General features: G+C 38.0%; 1 protein-coding gene and 1 long non-coding RNA gene across 3 annotated transcripts in view; one reads left to right on the forward strand and one right to left on the reverse strand.

Moving 5' to 3' along the window:
* Positions 1-14,978, reverse strand: part of arhgap22b (Rho GTPase activating protein 22b) — a 32,360-nt gene extending 17,382 nt beyond the window's left edge. The window contains exons 1-2 of one of the 2 annotated variants that reach the window (XM_083557098.1): positions 14,090-14,978; positions 7,274-7,473 (exon numbers count right to left, since the gene is read on the reverse strand). In XM_083557098.1, the coding sequence (XP_083413224.1) occupies positions 7,274-7,473; positions 14,090-14,132 (243 nt within the window). In that variant the 5' untranslated portion in view covers positions 14,133-14,978. Of the gene's footprint in view, positions 1-2,745; positions 3,095-7,273; positions 7,474-14,089 lie in introns of those variants that run through there. The other variant, XM_083557099.1, reaches the window with a different exon arrangement.
* Positions 1-16,985, forward strand: part of LOC310734791 — a 318,442-nt gene that overhangs the window by 43,137 nt on the left and 258,320 nt on the right. The window lies entirely within an intron of this gene.

The raw sequence follows: 16,985 nt of genomic DNA on the forward strand, positions 1-16,985 counted from the left end.
ATCGGTGTAACCCAATCTGTAGTTTATATCAAGAAATACTGAACCTGTGCGCCGTCATTCTGACAACATGACTAAACATTTTGTCGATCTTGTTTGTGAACAATGACAAAACGACTTATTCTCATGGCAATGACATGTTCATTGACACAAATATTTACATTTGACAGATGAACTAAGGATTTTAAGAAAAGTAGAGGCTTTTGCAAGAAATCCAATGTTTCGTGCCATTTGTGCAAATTGTTTTGGGAAATGCCCTTACTGGTTTGCAAATATTAAGGCTTTTTAAAAAAAAAAACTAACATCAGACTGTCGCAAGAAATGCTGTGTTTTAACATATAATTTGTTTATTGCTGATTATCATTTTATGATCGACCCAAAAAAAAAGATCTCAGAAGTTCAATGAGCACATTTCCATTTTATAACAAAAACATTAATATTCATTTATATTTAGAAATGTATCCGGGTTAGGGTCACAATTGATCCAGAGCCTATCCCGGGAACACTAGGCCTAAGGCAGAAATACACACTTCATCTGAGGAACACTTGCTGTCAACTTGAAATCAGGATCAAGCTGGAGATCCTGAGAGAACTGAAGACCCAATCTGGGCCCATGGACAAGACCCTTAAACCTTAGAATGATATTCCATCATGTTTTATATAAAAATAACTTTCAAATGGGTAAGTAAACAATCACATACAATCTTCTTTTTCTTTTGGCTGCTCTCATTAGGGGTCACCACAGCGGATCATCCATCCATAATACTCTGTCCTCTAATCACATAGAATAAATCTGTTAATTCAGTTTAAAGCTGCGGTATAATGGCATAGAAGATTCCACTATGACCTTTTGGTTCTCGATGTTTACATTTACCATTTCAAAAGTTACTTTTATATCAAATTGGATGTAATATAATTTCCACACAAGCGATTTAAGGTTTAAAGGTCTTGTTCAAGCACCTACTAGTGACCCTCTGGTGGTCCCATAATTTTACCTCACATCTTTCCAGTCAGCAGCAGAGCCAAGTTACTACCATGGCCAATTGAATAATTTGAATTTATCTGTATGTTATTGATCATGTGGCTCTTAACAAGTAAAAATTCTTGCAGATCAAATAAAATTTGGTGCAGTACGAATTCACGTCTTGCTTTTTCCATGGCACGTAGTTTTTCTGCTGCACTAACCACTTGGAATTCTATTGATTAAAGACAGGAAAGCAGACTGGTTTTGACATTTGCGCACACACCCCGCTGAGTGAAGCATTTGTGTCTGGGAGGTTATTGACAAGCTCTGATGAGGAAAGCTGTCTGTCATAGACTTCAGGCAGAATTAGCTGCTCGCAAAAACCCGATGCTCTTGATTTCTTCCACAGAACACTGACAACCGTTAATGTCTGTATTTGTATTCTAAGGAAGATGTCAATCATCTGGAAATGGTGATGGGCATGTTCAACCCATTGTCTGGAGCAAAATTACACCCGAATCAGAATGTATCTGAACAGCTGTAGCCTCCATGCAGTACATTGCATGAATTGTACACAAACATTAGGCCACATAGTGGAGTGCTTCAAAATATAATTATTTAGACGTAAAACTTTAAATACTTCACATACCAAAATCTTAGCTCTTTTTAGTTTCTAGTCATCAGACATGATCAAAAAGCTAGTATTCACTGTAAGTAAGGCTTACAAAAAACTACATTACATGAATCCATGTATAATCTTATCAGTTATCGCTTTGTCACCCAGGACAAAATAAATAAGTGATAAACTGTGTCCAAAAGTATAATTTTTGCTAGCTGTAGTGGTACAGAGTGGGGTAATACACAATATACCCACTATACCTAAGGGGTAGCTCAGTGTTTAAGACGTTAGACTTCTGTACGAACCCACCAATTGTCATTGTTGGGCCCATGAGCAAGGCCTTTAACCCTCAAGTACTTCAAAGTATAAACAAAATAATTGTAAGTCATTATGGAAAAGTCTGAATTTACATTAAAAGCATTTGGCAGACGCCCTCATCCAGAGATTCTTACATCTTTTGTATCATTCATACAACCGACCAGCTATGGGGTTGGGGGCTTTGCTCGTAGGACCAGAAGGCAACTTGCTGTGGTTGGCGTTTGAACTTACAATCCAATGCCTTAACCACTATTTGAACACCTCCCCCAAAAGAAACTGAATATAAGATCAAAAGGACAACAAATATATGTTTTCCAGAAAATTTGATTTTTAGTGGGTCTCTTTTTTACTAGAATTTCACTTTAAAGGAGAAAATCCTGACAATTCTGCATATAAACAGAGTGAATAAATGAAGGATGGAAGGAATAAAGACATTTGCTAAAGTATGCTGAAATATGTAGAATATACTGTATCTTTAGAAAATTCTAAATTAAATGTAAAACACACACACAAATACATACACACACACACCCACACACACACACACCCACACACACACACACACACACACACACACACACACGCTTATGTACACATCTGTATTACTCAAATAGTCTAACAAATGTCAACTATTTAATTACATTTTTCATATAATTTTATTTATTCAATTTAATTTGATTAATCTATTAATTAAATTAATTAATTTATTCGATCAAACTAAATATTTATAGCTTTCATTTGACTTATTTTATTTTTATATATAACATTTTTAAAAAGTCTTATCAAATATAATTGTATATTTTTAATTTCTTCCCCCGAAATTCCCTGAACCAAAACGAATATTTACTCTAGCTGCTGGATACCAGGTTCCACGTTCACTTGGTACTTTGTGGCACATACCCATCCAAGTTTCTCAGCAGCCATGAAGACAGAACGAAGCAACCCATATATATTAACAGGCTCTAAATTTACCCTCCAGAAGTTGCCAGATCCCACTGTTAGCACAGCTTTTTCAGCATCTTAGGCAATCTTATGCTGGGGCCAATCCAAACAACACTGAGAGTCTGGGAGAATCAACTCATCTTGAGCGTATTCAAATGCATGAGGATTTTAGTGGGTGGAGTAATTATTACTGACTTTGAGACATTGTAGAAAATTTTATCTAGACAGAGTGTATTCGCATGCAGTGTTTCAGGGGGATAGACTTTGAATATACTGGCATCCTGACCAGGACAAGAGCACTTTTTGTATTGTAAAAATCCAATTTTGTAATGTAAGGGTGAAGGCCAGCTCAAAGACAACTTACTAAAAGAAACCCATCACAATACCAGGTCAGGTCAAGAACTCATAATTGAAACAAGAAATCTGCCAAACTGCTTGAACAGATGTGTGGCTCAGAACAAAATGATGCCAAAATTCAGTGTTGTGCTTGTTGATTACAAAGATTAGTCCTTGGCCACATTTTTTATTTTTAGCCATAATTCTCTAAATACAATGCTACTCGCATAGATTAAAATTGCATGCATACAATGGCACAACTGCTTCACATTGTAAGCACAATAACTAATCATTTCAAGGTCTATTTTATTTTAGCTTTATTCCATCCCTGATAGCAATCAACAGATTTCGCTATTGAATTCGCCACTGATTTATTCACCTGCACTGAGACTATTACTGTATTTTGGGTGGGGATGAAATGTCAGGCAATGTTTTAACCCAAAGCAAAACACTGAGAGGTCTTGTTAAAGCAAATAGATAGATGTATACAAGAACATTCTTCAAATCATGTGGACGTGGAGAAATCTTCTGAGACTACAGAGCAAATATCCGTGGTTCTATCATCCTTCTTCTTTCTCCATACCACAAAGTCCTCTACAGCTGCCTCCTTCAAACCAACTACCAGCATGTCTTCCCTCACCACATTCATAAACCCCCTCCTTGACCTTCCTCTTTCCTTCTGCCTGGTGCCTCTGTCTACATGCGTTACCAAGTATGCAATTTCATCATGGTCAGCAAGTTAGAACAAAAATCAAATGTGAAATTCTGCGTGAAACTGAGCAAACCTGCCACAGAGACGTTTGACATGACATACATTTGACATATGGTGATGCTACAATGAGTCTTTGGAGGTTTTTATAAGTGGCACATGCCCTTTAAGTGCAGAAGAACATCACTTGAACAACACAAGAGATTAGGAAGACTTTTAATGAGCTCAACCACAAAATTGTTGTGCATGATATTCATCAGATTTCAATCCACATGATCTCACTTCCGCACCCACCCTACTCGTCAGATTTGGCTTCTACGGACCTCACCCTTCTTCCCGAAGATAAATATCCAGCTCAGAGGTCAAAGTTTTGACACGGAGATCCAGCATGAATTGTAGAAGGTCCTTGACACGCTTCAAAAAGAAGACTTTCGGGAAAAAAGTGGCAGGAATGCTGGGAGCGCTGTATTGCTGTGCAAGAGGACAATTTTTAAGGTGGTAGTTTGTAAATGTAGATAAGTAAAGTACTTTCTTATAAACAGAGCTAGCCTCGAAACTTTTTGATACCACCTTGTAGCAGGTGTCACCACCAAATATGATGACAGGAGCATTTGAATGCTACCATTCAAAAGATTTAAGTTTATCTGCTCATTATTAGAGAGCTTCAGCAGACTCGTCTACTCATCCCCAAATGTACTTTAGCAGGCAGCGGTCCTTAGGAAGCCTCTTGCTATAATATCTGTCAAAGTAAATGTGAAATTTGACAATCCAGCACAGCAATGTTTCACCCGGTAATTTCATTTCCTTCTCAGTCATCTGTCAGGTATCACCTGCAATATTTCTCCCCGGCATTATCTCATCCATCCGTTTAATTCAACACTATGTCTAAGGCTAGCTTTGTTGTGTTTAGTTTTGCCCTGAATCCACCACAGATAGGAAGGTGTCCTGTGACACCAAGATAAAAGTGTAACTATTCTGGGTGCTGGTAATGGAAGGCGTATTCCAAATTGGATCCATGCCTTGACCTGGATATAAAAACCAAACTGTTTTATGGTACTCTGGGTTAAAGACAAGTAGGAAGACACAAATAATATTGAAAGGCAAACATTTTTAGGTGATTAACACCCACTTATGCCTTCTTAGTACATAGATACCAATTTTCATGATTTGAGGAGGTATTTCCCATTTTAAACAGGGAAGAAAAGAAACAGAAAAAAGGCTTTTGAAAATTTCAGACATGACATGGAGCAGCAGAAACTAGAGACGCCAGAGATTGTGATGACTCACCCTGAGCTCCCTTGACTACTGTGGACCATTAGGCTTGTAATGCAGACTAATTTCAGGATCAGTTTCTGTTTGCTGTTTCAGAAAAGTCAGCCAGTTCGGACATTAAGGAACGCTTAGACACACAACATGTTGCAGGACTGTTGATCTTAACACCTTTTAATTGTTCTCAGTAGTCAAGCAGGCACACTTACAGTACAGCAAGTCCCACTGAGCAACAGCGAGTATATTTTGAGGTGTGATTTCATTTGAAGAGAACATTATTCTTGTCACATTTCCTTAGTTTGTGTAGGAACAATTTGCTCAGCCTTTATTCTCATCTGTTGTATGGTTACAGAAGGTCCTGCTGCACAGAACTAAGTTAAGTCAAAGCATAAAGTGGCTTTTTACTTGTCACATATCTGTTACAGTACAGAGAAATTATTTCTTTGCATATCCCAATGATGAAGCTGGTGTCAGACATGACATACTGCTTCTTGAGCACAGAGGGTTAACAGCTTTGCTCAAGGACCTCTTGGCAGATCGGAGATTCTGGGGCTTGAACCCCCAACCTCCCAATCAGTAACCCAGAACCTTACCCATTAAGCTAATCCTTTCCAATAGCAAAGTGTTTTTGCACAGACCTCAGCATGACTGATGGACATCATTATAATGGATGGCAGCTCATCACCTGAAACTAAACACCAGAAAGACGGAGGTGCTCCCCCTGGTCGAACCTTTTCACACTGTTTTAATTTGTAATCTGATTTAGTCGCATACTGTCTGCTTTACAAGATTAAGAAGATTGAGTGTAATCTTTCCACTGAGACCAAACTTTTTATCTAATTATACATCTCAAGTCTCCTATAACACACCAATGCTGTAGTCTGTAGTAGTCTGTAATTCTTTACCATAGCTAACATTTCTCCACTTATCCACTTCTTTGAGTCTCTATGGATAAGGGCATCTGAAAATATTATACAGATGCTCCCCACTTTACGAATATTCACATAGTATTTTGTATTATAGCTCTTACATCATAGGGAGATATGCGTAGTCAATAACAAACAGAGTAACAACTTACGAACAAATTTAAATTGTTCGTAAGGTGGGGAGCGTCTGTATATGCCAAAGCTCAGTGGAAGACCATCAGGGCCAGCAAGGCCTTCTCTGTTGGCCTAAACTCTATCAGAATCTCTCTATCGCTGACTTATATTTTAATATATTTTTGTCCATTCGTTTGGATTGAATTATTCCCAATAGCCTATTCTCTTTATTTCATAAATACATTTGTGGGTGCGCTGTGTTTAGGAGGCCTTCAGAGTCAGCACCTGTAAGCTTTTTCAGCATAAACTCAATGTTCCTCGAAGCTGTTGCTTTAACCAATTAGTCTACAATTTGACCGCTGTGAGGGCCCTAGAGGATGTCCAAAATCATCTGCATTTTTCTGATCATTGGATAACCTGAGCTTGCTATACAGAACTCGCAGTCCACGTCTTTAACAAACTTCACAAGCTCAAATATATTCATCTGGATTAAATACCTGTTTTTTAACTCCACAATGGCTGACAAAGGAGAAGAAATTGATGTGATCACAGATACACTTATGAAGATGTTTACAAGATGGACTTTTCTGGACTGTTAAGCTTTTTCATTAATCATTTATAATTTTGTGTTTTCTTTCTTGTAGAATTTGCACAGAAACACACGATTAGTCTTTATTTATAATTCCCCAGGAAAACTGTAATGCACTGAAAAAATAATATTGATGCTTTTGCTAGAGATGATGTATGTGGGCGGTGCAGTTGTGGCAACAGTAAAAGACTTGTTAAATTGTGTTTATTGGGTTTCTTGCTTTAGTAATACTGTTCATTCTCACTGCAGGAGATTCCTGCCTGTGATGCAGTGCTCTGTTATACTGCGTTTCTCTAAAATATTGATTGTTTCTATAGACATGACTTAATAATGATGGTATTAAGAGATGGACTGAAGTTCAGGGGCAACACAAGAAAATTCTAATTAATAAATGTTTAATACACTGTCTGACATCCAGAAGCCTGAAATAAGTATTCAGCAACCTTCAGCCCACCGAAAGGTTGCAGAAATGTATTTATTGGTTATGTACCTGAGGCTTTGTTTCCTCCTCGTCTTTGTAGAAATAGAGATAATCAGAGCGCAACACAAACCAGCGCAGCTGCCAGTTCTTCATGATGCTTCTCTGCTTTTTAAGCCAGCCTGCTTTAAGCACGCCCTCATGGAGGCCTGGAGAGGTCGATCCTCCCGAGCCATGGCTTACCTCGCCCATCACCATGCTCTTGGACCTGGCTGTGGAGAAAGACAGTAGATGTTTTGTGCAAGAGAAGAACATATTTAAACAGTTTCCATTGAAAAAAGGATCATTATTAACATGTTTTTATATTACCATTAAATATTACATTGTAATAACATTAATTATGTTAGTTAAGTTATCAGTAAATATGATGATGATGAGATAACATATTTTTGAAAAATACTAGCAGTTATGAGCAGTTAAGATATAGAGATATAGAAATGTTGTGATATAACTTGCAGGCAGTACATCTACTGATAAATAACGAACAAAACATAAAGGTTTAGCTTTTGTAGCAATAAATAAGACTTGTGTATAGGTTAAAACTAAGAATAAAATCAAATCCCTTGTTCAAAATCAGTCCAGGAACTAAATCTTTGTATATAGTTTTTATTATACACACACTACAGACAAAAGTTTGTGGACACCTGACCATTTGTGCTTTCTGAACATCTCATTTCACATCTAGACCCCATTGTCTGTAATAATAACCTTCACACTTCTGGACAAATGTTTGACCAGAATTTGGAGTGCGCTTGTGGAGATATGTGTGAGATTCATTCAGCCACAGGGTGTTAGTAAAGTCATGTACTGATGTAGGTGAGAAGGTGAGGATGCCTTTGGTGCTGTTCACATTCATCCCAAAGGTGTTCAATAAAGGTTGAAAGCTCTATTGCAGGAGATCTTTCCATGTGAAGCATATCTTCATGGAGCCGGCTTTGTGAACAGAGTCAATGCCATGCTGGAACAGGTTCAAGTGAAAGGAGAATCTTGTACAATTCTGTGCTAACAGTTTGGGCACTTGAAAAGTCAGATTTCCCAGTACTTTTGTCCATAGATTGTATTTTCGGCTTCCATACTGCAACCTGTTGTCTCACAGTTAAAGTTAGTTAAAGTATAAAACGACTTGGTCATACTTTATATGAATGAAATGATAAAAAAAGCTACCTGGGTAACCAAAATATTTTCCTTATGTATTGCCTCTAATAGATTTCTGTACAATTGTAAGACCATGCTGACTACCAGGAAATTGTATTTAAGATATGTGCTAGCAACCCTTAGGTAAATTATTTATTGCATCCGTTAAAATATTTCAAATATTTCAAATATATTTCAAATATATTTCAAATACATCAAATAAGTCTCTTTTCAGCCTTAATACTGCATTGAGGGGATCAGTAAAGCTGTAGTGTACAGCTAATGTTGCTGTATTTTGTCCAGTCATGTTGGACAACATTTCATCTGTCTCTCTATATAGATGTTAGATGCTTCATATGTATTTTTAATGTATCATATCATTGTCTATGCATCGAGATGCAAATTGCATCAGCCTCATTTATGGAGATGCTCAGCCCTAAAATATATGCGATATGTATGCAATATACCGATACACTGGACGTATACTCATGGCCGTATTTCATATGCGTGCATTTAAGACGACATTCAGGACAGTTTTGATAGTTGATGGAGAAAATACAAGGCAAATTGTTGCAGTTATGAACACCAAGAGGCTGCACTCGCATGAACCGCAGGGGCTCGGAGGACAGAATCATCATGTATAATTTATTGAAATCAAGCCTGCACACAGTGTGCCTGTTGCCTCTGGGCTTTAGATACTCTATCAATGCATGCGAAAGAAATTTTTTTTTTTTTTTCTTTCTCACCTTTTATCTGACACCCCTATTCATTTGGCGTTGAAAAAAAACCTGGACGGTATTACATTTAGGAATCTAATCAGAACATTAAAATTTTCTGGAAAAAAAAACCTTATTAATATATTATGTATTGATATTTCTATAAGTCATGTCTCATCTGTCATAAGAGCGGTTTGATTAAATTAGACAATGTTTCTTTGTCTATTGTTTCAGGTCAAAATAGTCTAAAAAAGAAAAATCAATCAATCAATTGCTGATCGCCATCTTATTCTGTGTGTGTGTGTGTGTGTGTGTGTATGTGTGTGGGTGGGCGTGTATTATTCTATGTGACTATCAGGACACGCCTCGGTCTCCGTAGTGTTGTGATACGTCATATATGTCACGTAGCAGCAGCGGTGCTAAGAGAACACGCTCGAGATCTTTATAGATCTCGGTGCATCACAAAGGTGACTGTTTTTGCTAATCGGAGAATGTTACCATCCCTAATGTATGCCAAATGCTTTTATTGTGTAGGTTCTCCTTGTGCCACCAAAGCAGCTCTAACTCAGTGAGGCCTGGATTTTACAAGTCCTCTGAAGGTGTGTTGTGGTATCTTACACTGAAACATTAGCAGATCCTTTATATCTTGTACGGTGTGAGTTAGAGCCTCCATGTATTGACTTGCTTGTCTACCATGAACTCCTGAAAAATGTTTGCACTGTGTCATGGGGCTGGGGATGTTTTCTTATTAACGGCCTGGGGATCCATGAAATTACAGAATAAGATCAGGAGCTTTGAGGATTTGGAGTGTACAGTAGTTAATGGTAACAGTCTGCTACACTGATTTAGGACTACAGTTTACATCTGATCACCATTACTGCACACCTCACATTGTTTATCTGAAATAAATGGAAATTCGGTGAAACCCAGATGAGGATGGGTTCCCTCTTCAGTATGGTTCCTCTGAAGGTTTCTTCCTTGTGCCATTTCAGGGAGTTTTTTCTTGCCACATTTGCCACCGACTTGCTCATCAGGGACAAACTTACACTTATAAATAACATCTTATTCATTCTGTATCACTGCATTATCTGTGTAAAACTGCTTTGAGACAATGTTTATTGTTAAAAGCGCTATACAAATAAAAATGAATTGAATTGACACAACAGCTGTCATTGCCGTTGGCATCTATTTGGTCTGCAACATATTAAGGTAGGTGGTACGTGCCAAAGAAACGATCCATGAATGGTCGGACCCAAGGTTTTCCAGCAGAACATTGCCCAGAACAATGCCTCTGTATGGCTTGCCTTCTTCAAATGGTGCATCCTGATTTTATCTGTTCCCCCACACCTGATGTTAAAAAATATGTAATTTCTCATACCAGACCACCCTTGTGCTATGGCTTAGTTGCAAGGCTCACGTGTCCAACACAGGAGCTTTGGGTAGTGTTCAGGGGTCAGCATAGGCTCTCTGTCCGCTCTGCACTTACACTGCTTTATGTGTTCTAACTCCTTTCAAATAAAGCCAGCATGCACCAAGGAGAATATCCTTTGTTTCCTGCACACGTATCACTGAGTCTTGGGCTCCATGACCACTTCCATTTGGCTGCTTCAACAGTTGTCTTGGTTAACTTTTAATAGAAACTAACTAATGCACCATGAAACACTATGGAACCTGCTTTTTTGGACAGAGCCAGCCAGCCATCACTGGTTTTACAGCTTGTTGATCAGATGATTATGCTTGCCCATTTCTCCTGCTTCTAACAAATCGACCAACAATCAGATTGACAGTTTACTTGCTACCTAATAAAACCCCACTTTTTCACAGGTGCCATTGTAGAACAATGTTATTCATTTCAACTGTCAGTGTGTTCAATGTTCAATGGCTGATCAATGTATGAATTATTTTCATTCGACCTGTAAAAGAAAATCCTGAATTTTGAAAGCATGTTTTGTCTGTAGTACTTCGCTACTTTTAAAATCTTATCCGTCATTGAGTAAAAAAAAAAAAAAAAATGTAAGGGGGAGAAATTTGTGCCCAGAAATAATTGATTGATAGGCAGAGAACAATCGCGCTAAACTCACAAGAAAGAAAGATAAAGACGGAGAAGACAAGGACAAGTTTTGAAATATTGATAAATATTTAATTCAAATTTTAATATAGTATAGAATATGTTGAGTTTAAGTTTAGAAATATGGATAACTGCACTTTTAAAAGTTGGAGGGTGTTATATATATTTTAAAAGTTGAGAAATTTTGAAGTAATTATAAGGTAATTTTTTTTTTTTATTGGAGGCAACTTGAACTAAACTATCAATAAAATAATATACATTTTGTCACAGAATTCTTATGAAAATATATCCCTTGCCATATTGAAGTGACCACTTTGACATCAAATGAAAGAAAGGCAACGACTTTATTATACAGTGTAATTCGTCATCAAACCTGTGAAAGAATGTTGAGATAAATGATAACACTTTATTTTAGGGATCAGAAATAAGCCAGTAAGAAATAACTAATAACTGCTTTTGTTAATGACTAGTTATGGACATGTGTGCTTTTACAAACTAATTATATTTATTTAAGGTTTATTCTCTTATTTTTGTCTTATAGCCCCTTTACACAAGTTTTTGTCATAACAATGACCTTATTAGCTAGAAATAAACGTTACTAGTAGTTTCTCTGGGGCACAATGCACACTGTATAACTTTCCAGTTCACTGTGTAAATGCGTAGCTTACAAGCATGAAATAAATATAACACGTGTTATTTAATTTCTTGTATTTTTTTTATGCTAGTCATCTTGTGAGAAAATAGTTCCAAATGCTTCATGGTGTTTCACTCATTTGAGGGATAAAACCTTGGAACTAAAACAGCCGATGTGTCACATTAGTTTATGGCTTGATGTGCAGGTTTTGCTTATTTTTCCCCCCTATTTCTAAAGCAGATGTGAGAATCATATTTTACAACGGTTGAACATCACAGATCGACGTATTTATATATTTTGTTTAACACAATTCTATCCTCTGTGTTCTGACTTGGCTGTAAATTCGTGGCAGTGCCGTTTCCACAGAGGTAACTGCAGCCTTTTGAATGTAAATCCAGGTTGGAAGTCACTGTTTCATTTTGGAGACTTCTTGGTGTGATGATTCATACCTTCCCCATCTTTCATGGGGTGTTTTTTTTAGGTTGCGGTTTGTAAAATGGCTCTTTGAGCTCGCAGCAGCACAATCAGAATTACACATACAAAAACTCCTAGTTTTCTCTTTGTCACTGTAGGCACAATCAGGTAATTTGGCAAAAAATATATAATCAAAGATGCATTTGCTATAATAAATACTGTTGTTAGAAAGGTTCAGTGGTTTCTTCCGGAAAGTTCTACTGTTTATTCTGCATATTGATTGTTACACCTAAACCTGTAGTGAAATTGTAACTTGCTGGTGCTATTCCTAAATTGAAATAACCAGTAAAAGCACAGTAGGAGTCTTGCACTACCAGTAATATCCATCATGCATTGTTAATATTTGATTAAATGATGAACCAGAGCACCATATTTCAAATACCTGTTGCACTTATGTAGCTGTTACATGTAAAATCCAGGGTGATCCAAAATCCAAAAATATACAGATCACCTCCACAGGCTGCAGTACATTGACCAGAGAGTGTGCTGCTGATTGTTAATGAGCATAGAGCCGTGTTTTGTGTGTTTCTATGTGTGTTTTAATGTGTTGGTGGGGACATTATCCCGCAAAGATATATATCTAGATAGATAGATAGATAGATAGATAGATAGATAGATAGATAGATAGATAGATAGATAGATAGATAGATAGATAGATAGATAGATAGATAGATAGATAGATAGATAGATAGATAGATAGACATTGTTTATTTTAATAAAAAATAAATGTGTCATTATAGAATGTTTATTAAACAGATGATGCATAAGGTCAATGCAAGATACCCATAAGGATGGAAATGTGTGAGTGGGACATTATGTTTCATATAATACATAATGTTAAGGCAAGGTTCCCATGAGGATGTGTGTGTGTGTGTGTGTGTGTGTGTGTGTGTGTGTGTGTGTGTGTGTGTGTGTGTGTGTGTGTGTGTGTGTGTGTGTGTCTGTGTGTGTGTGTGTGTGTGTGTGTGTGTGTGTGTCTGTCTGTGTGTACTGTATGTGTGAGCAATTTTGAATGTCTTTGGTGGGGACGTTATGCTGCAAACATTTTCCTGCTATATCTTTTACAATAGTAATAATAACTGTATCATAAATTGTATCATTATGGAATGTTTATTGATTTGATTATGCGTAATGTCAAATATAAGGTCCCCATAGGGATGAAAACCCAAATATATATATATGTGTGTGTGTGTGTGTGTGTGTGTGTGTGTGTGTGTGTGTGTGTGTGTGTGTGTGTGTGTGTGTGTGTGTGTGTGTAAAGGAGGGATGTGCCCAGCTGCTGAGAGGTGTAACCTCAGTGATGTATTCATGGTCAGCCACCACACAATGAAAGTAAGGTGAGCAGATTTCAAATGAAGTCTCGTTTATTTGTTCTTCAATATCTGCAAGCTATATGTATATATAGTATCATGATAGGTTAATGCTTTATCCATGGCATCCCCCTTATCTTCTCCTAGAACATCGTAATCAGCACGAAATAAGCATTCAACGTGATATAAAAATGCCTACTCTACGGCAGGACAGCATGGACATGTCATCATCACACAGGTCCGGTGTCAAATAACAGAAATGGCATAAGCACAGATTCATCAAAGCAACATGAGCCGAGGAGGAACAGATCACTGCTTAATCATCAGCGGTGCAGCACCAACCTGATTAAATGATGCAGGCTGAACTGGAGATGCAGAAAGCTCAGAATGAATGGTGTGTGTGTGTGTGTGTGTGTGTGTGTGTGTGTGTGTGTGTGTGTGTGTGTGTGTGTGTGTGTGTGTGTGTGTGTGTGTGTGTGATGAGAACCATACCTCTCCTGGTCTGCTTGATCTTCGGACTCAGCATAGCCGTCATCACTGCAGCCTTCAGTCCCTGCTCAGCATATTATTCCTCCAGCTTTCCCTCTTTCTGTCTATCTATATCTCTCTCTCTCTCTCCCTCCTTCCCTATCCTCCTGTTCCTGCTCTGCTGCAGCTCTCTCTCCTCCTTCAGTTGCGCTTGCGTCTTTTCTCCCAACACGTCGTTCTCCTGCTGACCTCATAGTAAGGCGGGGGAGGGAACCTTCACACACACGCTCTCACACATGCACACACACACACTTTACACACACCCTCATAAGCACTCCACACCCACCCTTTGGTGCATTATGCATCCAGCCTCTCTTTACTGACCACTCAGTGTGTGTGTGTGTGTGTGTGTGTGTGTGTGTGTGTGTGTGTGTGTGTGTGTGTGTGTATGTGTGTGTACGCATGGTATTACGACAATAGGCTTGCCGTTTAATTGGCCACAGGCATGTGAGCTCAGCTTGGTTTACTCTCCAGGGATCTCCTCTTTCTCTTCTCTATTTTTCTCTTCTGCTCAAGCTCCCTTTCTTTTTTTCTCTCTCTCTTTCTCTTTATCAATAAATCCTAAGCTTATCTTCTCACCTTTCTCACCTCCTCCTTTTTTAAATTCTCCCTCACTAAATCCATTCAGACACAGATTGGTGACCAGGGCAGATGTTTGATTTTCTTCTTACCTTCTCCAGCCTCTTTTTTATCGTTTGATAATTTCCAAGGATATCAGAAGACCACCTCGAGGATGGTGCACTGCTGGTGCAATCGAATCAGGCGTATGGAGAACAGCTGCTCCTCTTATAGGCCGGGTGGTGGGGGAGGAGATCACTGCGATGAGAGAGAAATTACGACTCGTTCGGCGCTCGCACCCTCGTCAGCTGGCATCGTTCCCTGCCAATGATCCAAAATTTGAGAGCGAAGACATTTCAGAGGAATCAGATGCACCAGATATGAGTGCTATATCCTGCATAGTGTGACAATAATATAATTTATATATTAATATAATATAATATTACACCCAAAGACATCATATACCATTAGCATATTATTTATTATGTTACATTGCAGTTGTCGACATAGTCTACATAGGTACTGGTAGTTGCCATGGTAACCTGGAATAATTTGATGTGGCTGCTGAATGCTATGTTAGCAAGCATCAAGTGATTATCTCTCCATGTGCTTCCTACAGGTGTACACCCAGCCGGTTATTATGTAAGGAATGAAACGCTAAAAGGTGAGCTGTTTTTAGGTAAATACAGAAAATGCACATTTCTCTTGACTTCACCAGTTATTAAGAAACTGGAGAGAAAAAAATTCATCTGTCCTCAATACTTTTCCATGATAACAAATGTGGTGCAAAGCACTGATGCTAGAGACTCCTTTTGGGGAGCTCTGTACAGAAAACATCACCATGTGTTTAATTACATTTTATTCATCTACTGTTCACATTAGACTTAGATTGGACCCCGTGCTGGCAACAGACAACATATTATAACGAGCAGGGATCTCATAATATCTGACTAATTACATTTAAAAAGTCATTAGTTTTATATAAGAATTAGACTGTTAAGGTTCTCGAGACTGGTTGGGTCTTTAGACAACAAGTCAGTGCTCTCTTTTATTAAATTGTAATCAGTCTTGTCTTGGTTTTGGCTTAGGAGACAAATAAAATATTTTTTTCAACACCACCCATAACCCATTTCCATGATCTATTCATTTGCCTTTCTTTTGTCTATCACCAACCACAAATTTACAGCTGTATTTGGTTTAGGAAAACTTTAAAGAATGCTTTTTACCCACCTGCTGTGTACTTATGTGCTTAGATCAGAGAAAACATGCTTTGTTTAGCAATTTGAAATGTACTGTATTCCCTGAACTTCCTTTCACACACACATGTATATATATATATATATATATATGTGTCCCCTTAAAATAACTCACCATACGGCCATTATTGTCAAAATAACTGCCAACAAAAGTGAGTAGACCTGTGTCAATATTTTAATGACATTACGGAGCTGCATGTTGCTTCCTCACCTTCTGCTTGAGGAGCACAAGAGATGCTCAATAGAGTTCAGGTCTGGAGACATACTTAGCCACTCTATCACCTTTAGCTTCCTCAGCAAAGTAGATGTCATCTTGGCGATGTGTTTTGGGTCATTATTATGTTGAAAAACCTTTTGTTTGTGGGCTTTCTTGTTAACCAGCTTCAGAATACGCTTCCTTTTGGGACGACGGCCTGCAAACAGACTTGTTGCAGTGTGAGGCGTATGGTCTGAGCACTGACAAGCGAACCTTCCGCTTCTGCAAACTCTAAAGCAATGCTGCAGCACCCATATCTTTTTTTTTTTAAGCAGCTTCTGCACCTGACGCACAGCACTCTTATGGACCTTTGTGAGGTCTGTTTGAGGTCTGTATGACCCTGATCACTGTACTGTAACTCAGTGTCAGGGTGTTACAGACCGCCTTATAGCTTTGTCCATCATTGTGTAGAGCAATAATTCTGATTCTCAATTCTGATTCTCAAAGTCTTTACCATGAGGTGCCATGTTGAACATCCAGTGGTCAGTATGAGAGAATTGTACTAAAAACACCAACATTTAACTGCTTTAATACAAGATACACAAATTTGTATGGTTCTGTCAAGCAGGCAAAAACATGAACATGATGAATAGGACATTATGCTTTGCATGTTTACATGACGTACAGCTGTTATCACTTACAGTGTACTCACTTTTGATGCCAGCCCTTTTGACAATAATGGCTGTATGTTGAGATATTTTCAGAGGAGAGTCAATCTATACTCTTCTACAAGCTGTGTACACCAATCAGGCATAACATTGACATAACATTATGACTAGTGAGTGAATAA

This window comes from Silurus aristotelis, assembly GCF_946808225.1.
Source record: "Silurus aristotelis genome assembly, chromosome: 12".
Taxonomy (NCBI): Eukaryota; Metazoa; Chordata; class Actinopteri; order Siluriformes; family Siluridae; genus Silurus; species Silurus aristotelis.